This window comes from Atta colombica, unplaced genomic scaffold (genome assembly GCF_001594045.1).
Source record: "Atta colombica isolate Treedump-2 unplaced genomic scaffold, Acol1.0 scaffold78, whole genome shotgun sequence".
NCBI classification, from domain to species: Eukaryota; Metazoa; Arthropoda; class Insecta; order Hymenoptera; family Formicidae; genus Atta; species Atta colombica.
In genome coordinates this window covers 495,953-510,952 of record NW_017259570.1, presented here as the reverse complement: position 1 = coordinate 510,952, position 15,000 = coordinate 495,953, and the positions used below count along the sequence as shown (strand labels likewise).

At 40.8% G+C, this 15,000-nt stretch overlaps 1 protein-coding gene across 1 annotated transcript in view; it reads left to right on the top strand.

Moving 5' to 3' along the window:
• The window catches only part of LOC108692613 (centrosomal and chromosomal factor-like), a 3,256-nt gene extending 2,910 nt beyond the window's left edge, over nt 1-346 (top strand). The window contains exon 2 of the mRNA XM_018200951.1: nt 1-346. This exon is cut by the window's left edge and continues 1,071 nt beyond it. Coding sequence (XP_018056440.1) covers nt 1-346 — 346 coding nt within the window.
• Nucleotides 347-15,000: the final 14,654 nt, after the last annotated feature.

The window sequence follows — 15,000 nt, the reverse complement described above, 5'->3', positions numbered from 1 at the left end:
ACAGACTTATCAGCAGGCATACAGCAATATAGCGGCCACGAGCTCGAGCTCGGGCAGCCATCACCGTGCCAGCACATCGGCGGTCTCGGCAATCGCCCATCATCCCTACAGGCGACCGTCGGTGACGTTGCTGTCGCGAACGGCCTCGCATATCGGCCAGCAGGCTTCCTCTTCCTCCTCCTCATCCATTTTCGGTGCTTCCAATGGCGTTTCTGCCGCGGCTGGCGTCTCCAGCGTATACGCGAGCACAATACACAGGCATCACGCAACTTCCCTGCACGCTCTTCAAGCCGCCGCTGGCTTCTACGAAACGCCGAGTTATCACGCCCTCCTGCCTCAAAGTTAGACGACAGTCAGATGTCCGGGCGGTTTCGCGATGTTGGATGTCTACGCATGAACAACTACGGCAATGGCAACGGCAATGCGGTTGAGCTATTGCAAATCGAAGCGAACATGCGTCGAATTTCGATCTCGGAGACTACTCGCGAATCGTCCTTCTTCCTTCTTTATCGGGCAATCGATAAAAATCGAAAGAACTCGATGAGAGAGGATGTTAAGTCGAGACATGACCTCCGAGAGCTGTCAGTTAGGAATTAAAAAGATGCTAGGAATTTCTTTTTAAAGGCTTTTTCTTGATATCTCAATACGCGCGTTTTGCTGATAAAGCATAATTCATAACAGCATCGCGAACAATAAGAAGTTGTTCAGCAATCGTCCAGCGATCAAATTCAATACAAAATCCTCCAATACCTCGTTGTCGATTGTCGTTTACGCCGAGTATTCCCGACGTGTAGATTATGTACAGACTATCATTTTACGCAGTAATTTACGTAAACGATGCATAGGTCGGCATAGGCGACACTTATGGCTGTGCTCTGTCCTCCTTTCCTCTTCTCTTCTTTCCCATTATATTTGAGAAAACTCGTGCTTTATAACGCGATAATTTATAGCTGTCTTGTAGTTCCGACCATTTTATGGTTTACTATTTTCTCGTATTCTCGCAATAGAGCATTCAATTGATAATCGTAATCAACGAACGTTATTGCTTTGACTTTTGTTTGCGGAAATGTGTAATTTACATAGTTCTCGCAGAAATAGATGCGAAAAGAGAGAGGATTCGCGTCACAAGGCAGAGAAAGCGCATGGTATCTTTACGCGATTGCATATGCGAACAGTTTGCGTTACAGAACAGCGAAAAGAGAAGATCAGACCTTTCTAACTGAGAATAAGATGCGATGTAATAGTCCCCTCCCCGATTAAATTCGAAGAAACGCTAAAGACTTGGGTATACAAAGAGTCCTTTCGCGCATGGTTGATAATCTCAAGTAATTTTCCTCGGTCTCCCTTTTTCGACCCGAACGATCCTAACGCAGACTTTAATGTAGATAAACAGATATCGTCGATATATATATATATATATATATTTAGTGATCGTTTTTGTAAGCAGCTTTTTCTTTTGATATCCGTCTGCTGAAAACGTTAACATCAGGCGGCAGTTGAAACACTCTGCATGTAGACACGTCATAGACACCCCACGCTACTTTCTAACCGTCCGCTCTTCCTCGGATTGGCGAGAACGAAAATTCGCAGGCGCATTCGCGACAACGACAACGACCTAAATGGCGGACGCCTCCTTCGTGTGGCTATATCGGATTATGATCCGGGCGGTGCTGTTCGCCTCGATGTGGAGCCACCTTAATCCGCAGAGAGAAGGATAGAGAGAGAGAGAGAGAGAGAGAGAGAGAGAGAGAGAGAGAGCCCGCTCTCTCGCTCTGTTCCGCGCGACTTATCATCTCGATCGTTAAAAGTGCATGCGGGTGGGTCTATAGCGCGCATAGTCGGCATAGGGTACATCTGTCTCTCCGCGCGCATACACGGGGTGTCTCTAAAGCACGATGAAAAGCTACTGTATCACCACTATCCGATATTAAAACTTACATTTGCTGATATCGGTTAACGCGAGTTTGAATCATCGTCTCCCGTCTTTTTGCATATTATATTTTATGACTCTTATCTGGAAAGAAAATGATCTTTAATGTAGAGGGTGCCTTCGTTTTTCCTGGTGTAAAGAATCTGCACGATATCGTTAGCGTTCTTCTTAAACGAAGAAGCATTTAGTTAATTTAAACATTTAAGCGGTATTTAAAAAATCATTAATATGGTACCGAGGGAAGGAAATTAGGGTTTTCCTCTTGAAAAGAATTTTCATCGTACGGTATTTTTTCTCGAGCGGTTAATTTTAAGCATAGATCAATCGAGTTTCGAGTTTAACATCTCGTTAAATTGGAATCTTTCAAACTTCTGGCGTACCTCAACTTGAGATTAAATTAAAATGTGCTTCGTAATGTGTAATATTTGCCAAAAAGTCCAACTTCAACAAAGTCATCCCTAAACTTCATCGCTCAAAAGGAAGAGAAGGAGAGAGAGAAGAAAAGAAGGGACTAGCTTGAAAATGTTTTTCTTCATCGCGTCGCCGCTCTTCTCTTCCACTCTGCTCTTTACAGACGTACTTTATACATACGCGATCGCACGATTCGAGTCCCGAATTGTGCGAGACACCCTGTAGAACCGCCGTCGCCGACACAACGATCGTACGTGCCGTGTTCGTTGTTGACGGTGAGCGGGTGGCCGGACGGACGGGCACCGAATAAACACACGTCGTGTGCACACATGTGCATGTATGCACGCACTCACGTATACACACGCACGTACGCACGCATACAGACGTACACGCCACATGTACCACAGCGTACATATCACACACACGCGGCAGCCTGACGGATGGGATGGACTGGTAGGAGGATAGAGGGACAGTTGAAATGGTCGTCGCTCGTACACACTACACACACGTCAGGCATACGTTTCATCCACCTGCAATGAGTGCGACTTCAGGTAGAAAAAAGAAATGCCCGTTTGCTTAGGGCCGCATTAGCATCCACTACGTTCTGCGTTCTGCCCGGCACAGCATTTTCGGGGCCCCGCCGCGCCGCGCGCCGTTTCGAACCACGCCGGTCCCTCTCGAGAACTCGTGAGATGTCCTCCTCCTCCTCCTCCTTCTCTTCCTCCTTTCCGACCTCCTCACTCGCTCCTCCATTATTCAGTATCCTTTGGAAGGATAGAGGACGTGGCCAGTATTCTTGAAGGATGGACAGACGCGCTCGGTTTCGGGGCTCTCCGATTTCATGGTTCTCCACAACGCTGTGGATTCGCGGTTCTGTCGAATTCAAAGAGTTCACGAATTTCTAGTCCTCGGTGCCACTGGAGAGCTCTTCATGTATATACGGATAAATTTATTCTACTCTCGAGACAGACGCGCAGAGGGGAAGAAATTACGAAACTCTCCTCTTATCTTCAAAAAGGAGCGAGATACGTTAGATCTTCGATCCCACGGATCCTCGGTTACTCTCGTACTCTCGCAAAGCCGCACAACTTTGTGTCCGTAGTTCCACGAAGCCACAAATTTTCTTAAGTTCGCATACGGAGTGTCTGGGAGGAGAATCGGATGTCGACGTTCGACCGCAGGTACTAGAAGACCAGCTGAAAGTATAGGAGATCGAAGAATGAACTTTTTTGCACCTGTCTCTTAAGTCTCTTTAGCCCGTGAGAGAAATCTTCTCGTAAATGACAATGACTTTTTATTTTCATTTCATCCAAATTCTATACAAAGAATATTTTGTTGTGCGCGTAAGCACATGGAATTCAAATCTGTTTTAATGCATAAAATTACTTACAACATCGCTTTATATTACAATGAAAAAAATATTAAATAATAAACACATACATTCAATATTTTAATAAATATTTGTTTGAATATTTCTAAATAAATATTTACTAAATGTGAACCTATATTTATTTGATACAAAATCATTAATTTGATTTAACTGTCACTTTTTTTATTAAGTAAATATTGATTCACTGTAAGTAAATGTTTACTTAGTACTGTTTAAAGAAATATGTGTTAAAATTTAATAAACTTTTTTCAGTGTATATTCGTTAAAAAACACGAGATTTTCTGGGATTTAGTATATCAAATTCAGATATTTTTCGTCGAAGATTGTGGATACTGTCACATAGAGAAATAGCTCATATAGACCCGAAATTCAGAGGAAATGATAAAGAAATAAGATCCCATAATGAACTCGTTATAATAAATAAAGTATTTCTGTCTGATTTCGTAACTCAACTTTGGAACCGCACATCCCGATACATTTACCTTTGCTGACAATGAGATTTATTAGCTATGATTCATCATTGGGATAATGACTTTTCGCAGTTCGGCCCATCTGTGATGGATTTCAAGACCAGGTATAAAATCAGCTAGGTCGTTTATTTAGATTCCGCGGCACTTTTCTTACTCTCGTCCGAGATCTCTTTCGAATTCCTCGCCTCCATTATTCAGCGTTTCCAATCGAAACGGCCGCGATGCGACCAGACACGACGCTGTGTGAAAATCGATGCCGCGATGACGCGATCGACGCCGAGTGATAAGCATCGTTGTACGTTTTGTCAACGACATTCGCCGCGTGATAACAACCAGTCGTTTCCGGCCGACTGGAAGCTCGCCTCCCTACAGAAACCGCCCTTTTCTCGTCTTCCGCGAAACTTCTCAATTTCGTGCGATGATTTATCATTGTTAAGAATATATATTTCCATTCTGAACACTAAACATGTAACGGATGGTACGTATACGTCGTAAGTTTATCAGTAGAATACATTTAGAGAATCATAAATTTATATGTAAGTTATAAAGTTATAAAGCAGTTCATCGCAGAGCGAGATACAAATAGACGAGCATTTCGCAGCCCCTTGTTGGCGGCGTACTAGGGTTAATTATCTGAGTTCTGGAATTATCCCTCTTCTCCCGCGGGAAAGATATAATCCGAGGTTTAACCCTCGACAGGACCGAGTCCTGATGTGTAACATGGCGGGCTGGTGAGGGTGAGGGTCATTTATCGTAGGAAATTCGGGAATATCGGGAGTTAGTTCCGAAAACGTCAGTTTTACCTCGGATTAGTCGGGCGATTTTCCGTGAAAATTAAAGTCTGGACTTCTGTGATTCTCTCGTCGTATGGAGAACTCGTCAGCATCGATCATTACGCGTAAAATCGATAATTAATGCTCAATTCGTTCAGATTTCGAATCAAGTGGGGAAAAGGAAAAAACTGTACGATTATATACGATTCTTCTCTCTCTCTCTCTCTCTCTCTCTCTCTCTCTCTCTCTTTTTCCGTAGAAGAGCGTCCATGAGTTCGCCTTAATTCACGAGGGAGGACAAAATTGTCACGGCACAATTAATGATGAGGAGCGACGGCGATGCAAAAAGCGGTGTTTGTCCGAGATCGAGATACTCATCCCGCGATGCTTAAAGCAGCAATTAAAAGCTCGTTACTCACGTCCGTCTATTAATTATTCAAGAAACCGGCCGGGCGTGTCGCGCGGAAGCGGAAGCTCCACATCGAACGTCAAACTCGACATCGATGAAACGGCATCGATGAAAATGGTGGCAATATCGTTCATTTCAACGCAATCCAAAGAATTATTAAGTTTTGATCGCGATATTTTTCATTCTTAAACGCCTCATTAACATATTGATTACATTCAGCAGAAAAAGTAGCTTTGCAATTATCTAAAATTCTTTAACATTGTCGTTATTAATTTTGGCTTTTAGCTTCTTACTAGATTTAAATGCATAAACCAATCAGAAAAATTTGAGAAAAATTTTACAACAGTTGCAGAACTTTTCCTCTGCTGAATGCAATCATCGATATATGCCATATATGGAATACCTCAACTTGATTACTCATAACTTCATAAACATAAAAATAATATTGTAAAATATTCTTTTAATTGAAATGCCAGATTAAGTTGCAAATGTATATGTTTTTATTAATTGAAAGTCTAATGAATCCTGACTTTTTTTTCAACTATATTATGAAAAACTGTTTAAAACTGTTTATATAATGTTTATCATAATCTTATATAAGTTTAAGTTATAATCTTATTCTTCGGATTTTGACCTTCAACTTTAAGCAAAACATTAATTTAAAGTACACTGATTGCAAATACTAGTTAAACAAATTTCGGAGTAAATATCCATTAAAGTTAAAAAAGTCTAACATGCCATAAGGCATAACGAACAGGCGTTTAAGGCTTATATGCAAATTTTGCCGCAAATTCTAAAGATATCGAGGTGCGATTAAAAAACTTAAATTAAATTATAAGATTTGAGACCTTTCGAAGAATAAGTATCTTCATTCAGGGCGTTGAAAACAATTAATATTTGGAAACCGCTGTAAGAATGGATTTCTACAAGGCATGTCGTAATTTCGTCCTTCAAGAAACTCATGACTGACGCACGTGGGGGTCGGCAACGGGCGGTCTGATGACTGCCTATCCTTTCATTACGACCAGTAGGTTATTCATCTTTCGATTTGTGAAGGCAGGATGAAGCATTGAAATTGGCATTTACAACTTACATTTCTTTACTTATAACTATACATTTCTGTCCTAGATTATTTATAAAGCAGTATAGATTAAATTCTAACGGATGCAAGTTACTTTTGTTTGCTTCTCGCTTAACAGGTTTCCAACTGAAGACTCTCGAATGTTCGAAAACCTACCCGTACTCTAAGGCGATCGTTCGCTAAAAGACTTAACACGTGACCGACAATCATCTTAACAGCGAGCGTCAAACCTCCCGCACCGTGCTTTTTCCCGTCGTTCATCGGACAAAGAGACTCACTGATCTACGAGAATAGCCTACAGGAAAGGTCAATAGTAGGGTTCAGCCGACATAGTCTAGACGTTTAAGTATACAAGAAATTACGCTACTTTACTTGTATTTTCATGACGATAAAGATAAAAGGTGAACGTTATGAAGAAAAATTTATTTCTTTGTTATAAGATCGAGCCCACCCATTGTTTCATTATAAATGCAAAATTCTTTGATACAAACACTTACGATAGTGCTAGAGAAAAATCAAAGTATGTGCGTTTAGAGGAAAATATTGTAACAAGCATGCACATTTTTTCATCTCAAAGTAAAAAGCACAAAGCGAAGGCGTATCTTATTTTTCGTAAAGTTGCATCCTATGTCGCATCTGTCGCTCACATTTTTAAGGCGTTCGTTCGTGAACGTTATCGCTATCAAGATAAGCATCAATCATCCAGCCACGCATCGTGCATGAAATTATAATACACAATCCGTATCTTTTACGATTCAAATTTTTTCACAACGCCTTTCAAGAATTCTTCATTTATGCAGAGGCGAACATTTCCATTTCACGGGTGAATAACTTTTACCTGCATTTTTCGATAAGTATAAAAACGGAACGATTGGCTCCGTCTTTTATTCAGACGGATATATATCAAAATCATCATTGTTAAGCTTGAAAAAAAAAGTTTTCGTGGTACGCTTTAATTACAAGCTGGGAATTAACTTGGAACCCCATATCTCGCATCTGTCGCTAAAGGCACGATATGAATATGGGCTTTTGAATCTGCGGAGGTCAGGTCTTGAGCTCCTGTTTCCTGCAGACCCCCCGTCCGCTCCTACCCAGTGACGTAACCACCGACCGTGCATCCTCACGTGCACATAGACGGCGTGCACGCGCGCACACACACACACACACACACACACACACACACACACACACACACACACACACACACACACACACACGCACGCACGCACGCACACACACGTACAAAGGTTCTCTCGAAGCGTGAGCAATGCAAGCTCGTTAGGAGTAAAAACCTACCAGTTGTAGGAAATTAACGAATATAATACAGACCGACGTTGATGAATTTGCTAAATTCTGGCACTCGGCTCCCCACCCATTATAGTTCCGCCTCTTTCCGCAACCCTTTCCACATCCCAGCCCTCTTTTTTTTTTACATCTCTCGCGGCGCGGTCGCGTACAGGAAATGGAAACGGCGACCGCGCTGCGTCGCACCGCACCGTGTCATAGTCATCGTGGTCATTCTATATATCTCTCTCGCTGCCCGCCCCCTTTTTTCCTCTCACTGTCCCTCGTATCGTTGCGAGTCCTCTGTTTCTTTCCTCTTTATTTCTCTCTCTCTCTCTCTCTCTCTCTCTCTCTCTCTCTCTCTCTCTCTCTCTCTCTCTTCTCATCCTGCGTTCTCGGCGTGGCGCATCTCTAGAAACCCGAACGACGTCCGAGCCGGCTCAGGTTTCGTCTTTTTTGTCCCGGGTCCGCCCTTTTCAAAGCGCGCGCTCAAGGAGAAACGGACGTAGACGGGGGAGGGAAGGAGGGGGGAGGGAGACCGTATTTCGTTCGTTACACGGTAACGATCGATCAACGTGACCGCACGACCGCACCGCACCGAGCGAGCGAACCGCGGCAAGCGGCGAGAGAGCACCGGTACCGACGGCTCTGAGGGACGGCCCATCCTGGAGCAGCAAAAGGACGCAGTCAAAGATCAGTTACCAAGGCCCTTCCTCTCTGACACTCCCCCTCTTTCAAACTGCTCGAATTTTCCAATTATTTTCACGAAATATCGTTATCTCGTCTTTCACGAAAATTACAAATACCGATCTCGTGAATGCGATATTGTACTTGATAAGATACCGTCGTGTACGAACGAGAGATTCGTATTAAACCCAAGCTTACTGAGCAAATGAAAGACTGTGATTGGTGTCTTGAAAAGCTGCGAAAATCAGTTATATCGGTAACGTAATATTTCATTGCAAATTCTCACATTAACATCAACAAGATTTCTCGAGCATTTGAAATTACTGTCAGAAGATACATAAATGTTATTTATTTTGCTGTATTTAAATATCGTGGAATATATTGAAAATTTAAATACGTTTAATTTTTTTTTATAAACAGAATTGCCATAAATTCCTCAGCCTAAAATTTCATTATTTTTCGCTGATTTTAGAGAAATTCAGAAATTTCACAATTTTCCCTGACTTTAATAATTTTTTTTTGTTGAAGTTTGGTATTTTCATCCTAATTTGAAAACCAAATATTTTGTTGAGAATAATTTAATATAGCAACGTAAATCAATATTGCTGACACTGCATTTAATTATTAAGTTCGTAATATTCCAAAATTGCGTTTAGGAATTAGGAATAAAACTTCTTTAAGAATTTGAATTTTCCCCAAAATTTTACAAAATTCCTTGATTTTTTTCTGATTTTCCTGTTTTCTGGTTTTGCGGCAATCTTGGTGAAACTACGGTCATTAAAATATATACGTTAAGATATAATGTAACGGCGCGTTCATTTCGTAAATAACAATCTATAATAGTTCTCGGAAAAACGTCGTTCGCCGCAGCTCCTCGGGCGAAAAGCGCATTTATTTAATCGCCTCGGGCATATATTTCAAAAAGTCATTAGCACTCGCGCGTTTCGCAGAAAGGGCCGTCGGATTTAACCGCGTCCGTAATTTCCCTCGTGCCAGGCCGGCCCTCGTCCGTGAAAAATGTGCGCCACGGCGGATCCCGAAAGAGGATCGACGGGGCATTTTAGCGGACACAAAGGCTGGGAATTTCGCGATCGGCAACATCGTATGGAGGAATAAACGTATAGGGAGACGGAGGAAAGCCTAGGAAAAAATCGACACTCCTCTCCGACCGCGCCATGCAATTCTTATTGATCGAGCACATAGCGTTTATTTCCGATTGTTATTTCAAATGCTCGGTGCAGAAAAAACGCTTCAAAACACAGTCCGAAAAAAGTTTAAAAAAAAATCGAAAAATATCACAACAAACTTTTTTCAAGTAAAATAGAAACTTCCAAAAAATATTGTTATTGAAAGATATCTTACAACAAAAATGATGACCATTTACGAATTATTTGTCTGCTAGCCTTTTATCGCATTTAGTGCTATTTCAAAAAAGTATTCAGAATGGTTCTTTTCATTCGCTTAATCTTTGCTCTTCAATTAGTATATCTTTCTTCTTTAAAGAATTTTTCGAGCCAAAAATGTTATGCTATGCTAGCATAACGTTAGATGAATTTCTACCGATACCGAAATTTTTTCCATTTTTCGATACGTTCATGGCTTTTGGTCTTGATTATAGGCGACATTGCATTCCGTCGTCAATTTTTGCCGATCGTCCAGATCGGCGCCTTTACCTTTACCTTTACGCGCGCATCGAAGCTGCACGGAAGAAAAAATTTGCCTCGGCGGCGGCGCGGAATTTCCGGAGGAACGGGCTCGGTTTTATCTATCGCACGAATTATTGACGGGATGTGAGGGAAGCAGGCAGCGGGGTATATATAGGGTGTCCTACCATAGTCGTTCGAGCGCTCGCAGATGATGCAGTTACTTCGTAATTACACCTACACATGTAATGTAGTATTTAAAACTAACGAAGCGTGATGTATGATCGTCGTTAATACTTCTGAAAGGAACGCGGTATTTTAATGATGTAATGTTAATCGGCATTTATTAACCGCTCAAATATCGCCTTTAATCGGCATCTTCATTAAAGCAACATTGATTTTTTCATTAGATGAAGAGTCCATTTATTAAAGAATCAAGGTCGAAAATTATAGAGAAGCGACATGGAATTTAACAATCGTTGCAATTTATGGAGTTTCCATCTCCTTTTTCAAGATATAATGTTCTTCTTTTTCTAGAAGATTCATCTCTGGACGATTCGTCCTGCTATGCGGAAAAGTCGATCATTTTCCAAGAACATATTCACCGTCTAGATGTTTCACCGAGCAATTTCCGGAACCGATCGTTTCGACCGCACTATTTTTCGATATTGTCGATATTTGAGGAAGTCCAGGAACGATTTTTTTACGCGGCCGCAACTGGCCGATAGCCGCCAGAGTTATTACGACCCTCGTCCCTTCGGGACACAGCCTGGTTACATATAGGGTGTCCGAGAGAGTCATCGCCTTTACCGCAAAATATTTTTGCCGCTCCATCCGATAATTGCCGAAGATTACATAACGGAATATCCAATTTTTCCGATTTTATCTAATACGCGTCAGTTTTACAGCTTAATATTTCTATCAAAAATTTTTATGAGAATATTATTAAGAATTTTATATTCTCAACATCACTTTTAATTCATTACGGTCTGGTTTGTATTTTTCTAGCTATGATTAATCATTAAACTAATGATTTTGTAGTGAACAACTTTCAAATTATCATTACAAAACTATTAGTTTAATGATTAATCACAGCTAGAAAAATATAATTTTTACATTAGTATTAGGTTAAGTGAGGTTAAGTCCAAACTGCAAGGTAATCAGATAATGAAAAACCGGACCTACGATGTTTTTTTTATTTTAATAGTAATAGTTTGCATTTTCATATTTTAAAGAGAGAGATCGAATAATGAAGGTCTAAAGGATTATTTTTGAACGCGCATACATAATTCCCAAGTCCCCCTTTAGAGACCATTACTCGTCACGGCTCGGGGCACGACTGCCGCTGGGGTTAAACTTCAACGCAGCCGATAGATATTTATACACCAATGCGGGATATGGCAGAGAATGGGGGAATTATCGTGTCTCGTTGAAACCCTCGCTAGTCGCTCGTCATTGTTATGTAACGCCGGTCACGACATTAGGTAATTAAGAAGCGTCGCGAGCAAACGCACAGAAACATCATTGCAGTCGTCGTTGTGGTCTTTGGAAAGGCTTCCGGACGACGTCGCCGGACTTCACGGATTGGGGATGAAAAACGGATACGTCACGACGCGAAGAGCCGGTTCGAAGACCTCGATGCTAAAAGCGCTAATCAGTCGCTGAAAATTGCAACATAAATTCCAATAAGGGCCATTCTCGACTAACTCCGATTTACTTAATCAACACCATTTTATTAAGTAATACGAAAACATAAATAAAACTAAATTATTTATTAATTATAAATCAAATTATTTAATAGAATTAAATATTTAATGTATCGAAAAAAGATTAAAAACAACAAATTGTATATTGGAGATGTTTTAATTCTGCCGATTCAATTAATCATCGATTAAAGTTAATCGGATTTGAAATGGACCTAACAGAGGCTTGTTAAGGGGATGCTGATGGTGATCGTCTATTTTACGGATCAAATGTGATTAATTTTCAGATCCTTCAATCTTTTAATTGTCTTAATCTTTAATATACAGATTTAAAAATTCTTTTCTATAATTAAAATGTTGACAAAAACAATGCGCAGACAACAATTTTACTCGAAAGACAAGATTGAAAAGAAGATTGAAAAATTATGACACGTGTCAACATGGATATAAAAGTTTAGACTTTGCACGAGATAAGCTTTATGAAAAAACAATACTATGCTTGTAGAAATAAGCTAGGGGCTTTAGTTTAGAGATAGAAGAATCTACAAATATCATTTGTATGTTACGAGTGAAATCGGTGTGAAGAATAAAACAGAGCAGTAAAACAGAGCAGTAATTGTGTCAAGCAGTAGGTAATATCAGATCTTGCAAGAAATGGCACTACAACGGTGTTAGATAAGGACAAAAAGTGAGACGTAAGTGAGAGAATGATAATATAAGGAACTAAATTGAAGAGAGATATCATTATCGATATTTTTAGTGAGGAATTAAAAATCTATTATCGCAACCAAGTTCGGTCGCCGTTCTAGTATCCCCCTTAATAGTTTTGAAGCAACCTTGAGACGTTTAAAAGCTTTTATAAAGTTCGAGATTAGATACCCCGCTATTTCTCGAGTTTTTATAGACTTACAATTAGAGCGTTAAACGTAATCTAATTCTTATCTGTACGAAAATGACATGGTCTCATGAGACGATCACATTCAGCGATAAATTAGTGTGAAAAAGACACGAGTCTTAAGGTGTCTTTTCATACTCTCGATACTCATTTTTAACATCAAAACAAATCACGCGATCAAAATTGACGAATATCAAGCATCAATTTTGATGACCTATTTTGCCGCTAAAAATGAACGTTGAGCGTCAACATGAAAAGGCACCTTTAATCAGTGTCTAACATTTCGTTTAAAAAATCAGCGATAAACTTGAGATCCTTAAATAAGAGATTGAACACCACAAGTTTGGTTCGCAATATTTTTCAGAACCCGCTTAAGGTAGAACGAGATAGACGCATGATCTATCTTGTTCTAACTTAAGTGGGTCCTGAAAAATATGGCGGACCAAACGTATGGTGTCCAATCTCTTACTGGAGGATCTCTAGGCACAGAGGGAAGGGCCAGTGAAGGGACAGGGGGAAGAAGAAGAGGAAGATGAATTAGGCACGTTAGGTACCGCGGATTGTGCGGTTTCGAAACTCGCAAACGTAAGTCGTGCCCGCGGCTGCCTCCCCCCACTGCCCCTACCGTATTTTGCGATACACCGCCATATTTTACGACACTGAGGCAGTTCTTTTTCTCTTCCGTTTCTCTTTTCCTTCTTTTTCTTTTTCTCTCGTGGGCAGTAACGCAATGTTAGACGCGTACACATAAAATCCAATCGCTCGATCCGCTATAGCCACGAAAGGAAGAAAGAGGGACCTCACGAAGTCGGGGGACGAACGTGCGCCATTGTTGTCGGAGGGGGCCGTCTCACCGTCGAATGTCAGGATGAGTTGGGAGACCAGGGGAAGACGTTCATGGGGTCCCGAGATATAATCGCCCCCAGTTTTCCATGCCTCTCCCCCCTCCTCATGTCGACCTGTATCGAAATTATCTTTCCACTTAAGTCGCCGTTCTAAGCGAAAGGGTAGAGAAGAATAAAAGCAAAGTAGCAAAAGGGCAGATAAGAAGAAATAGCTCAGAAATAACAGTTCACTGTCTTGTCGGCTTCCAGGATGTCCATTGAGCGAACCGTACAAGGTTATGATTAAATCTCTGAGTATAATCGAGATGAAGTCTGTTATAATTATTTATTTCTAATAAAAATGTTTTTTGTCTACTTTCAAAAGATTTTATCATAAGAAAATATTAATAAATGCTCTTTTTTTTTATATTTTTCTTCTTTTATTATCTTAACTAAAGATATCTGCACTTAAAGTTTCAGCAATTCTCATAAATTTTTCAAAAAAAAAGAAAGGAAGGGAAATTTATTATCCATTCGTAGGTAAATTTTGGTAACGAAGTAAAAATGAAATCAATTAGCATTAACTGTTATGTCGATATTAAAAGTAAATAAAAAAAAAGAGCATAAAAGAAAAAGAATAACAGAAATATGTCAGTACATCGTTAAGAGTGCGAGAGTTGAGGTAGATAGAAAAGCTGGGTCGCTGCCGAGTTGTATAGTCTCCGAGGCAAAATACCTCTTTTGTGTTCAAAGCGCACAAAAGCGGTGTGCCAAAAAAGCTGTGCCGTCTTATTGTCGAACAAGTAACATTCACTCTCCTTTTCTAGAATGCCATGAAGCGAGAGAAATGGTCTTCTTACGTATTCGCAAACGTCCGCCCTATGTCTTTCTCTCTCTTTCTCTTCCTCTTCCTATCTAACACATGTCTATGCCGCATTTTGCTCACACACTGTTATTCAAGCACACAGACATACACGTGTCTCGGCATACATGTTAACACACCCAACTTACGCACATAGAGAGATGCATAGAGGGTGTCCTATTTTAAGGACGATCCCGCGAATATCATCGAAATTACGTTGTTAAGATCGAACGGTACTATTTCAGACAACAGTTGAAGTAGATCCTCGGAAGGGGAATCGCCTATATAATGGTCTCTTCATGTGGAGGGAACATATCTCGAATCGCTGCTGCGCTGTCATTTTTCTCTCTTTTTCTTTTTTTGTCGAATAGAAACGACCTACCGTTCGTGACCAAACGGGACACCCTGTATGCGCGCACACACCTCCACGGCGGCATGGCACGCACGGGCTCTTTGTCCGAACAGCGCGGCGTCCCGAGATCGTTACACGCCGCGCGCGATACCGCCGTAGTTCTCTTTTATCGTCGGTATTACTTCTCTCTCGCATTTAGATATTGTATACTGGTACGGCCCGTATATCCGTTCGTTTGCTTCCATAGGCCCTGGCCGCGCATTTATTATTATTACCCCGAACGGCC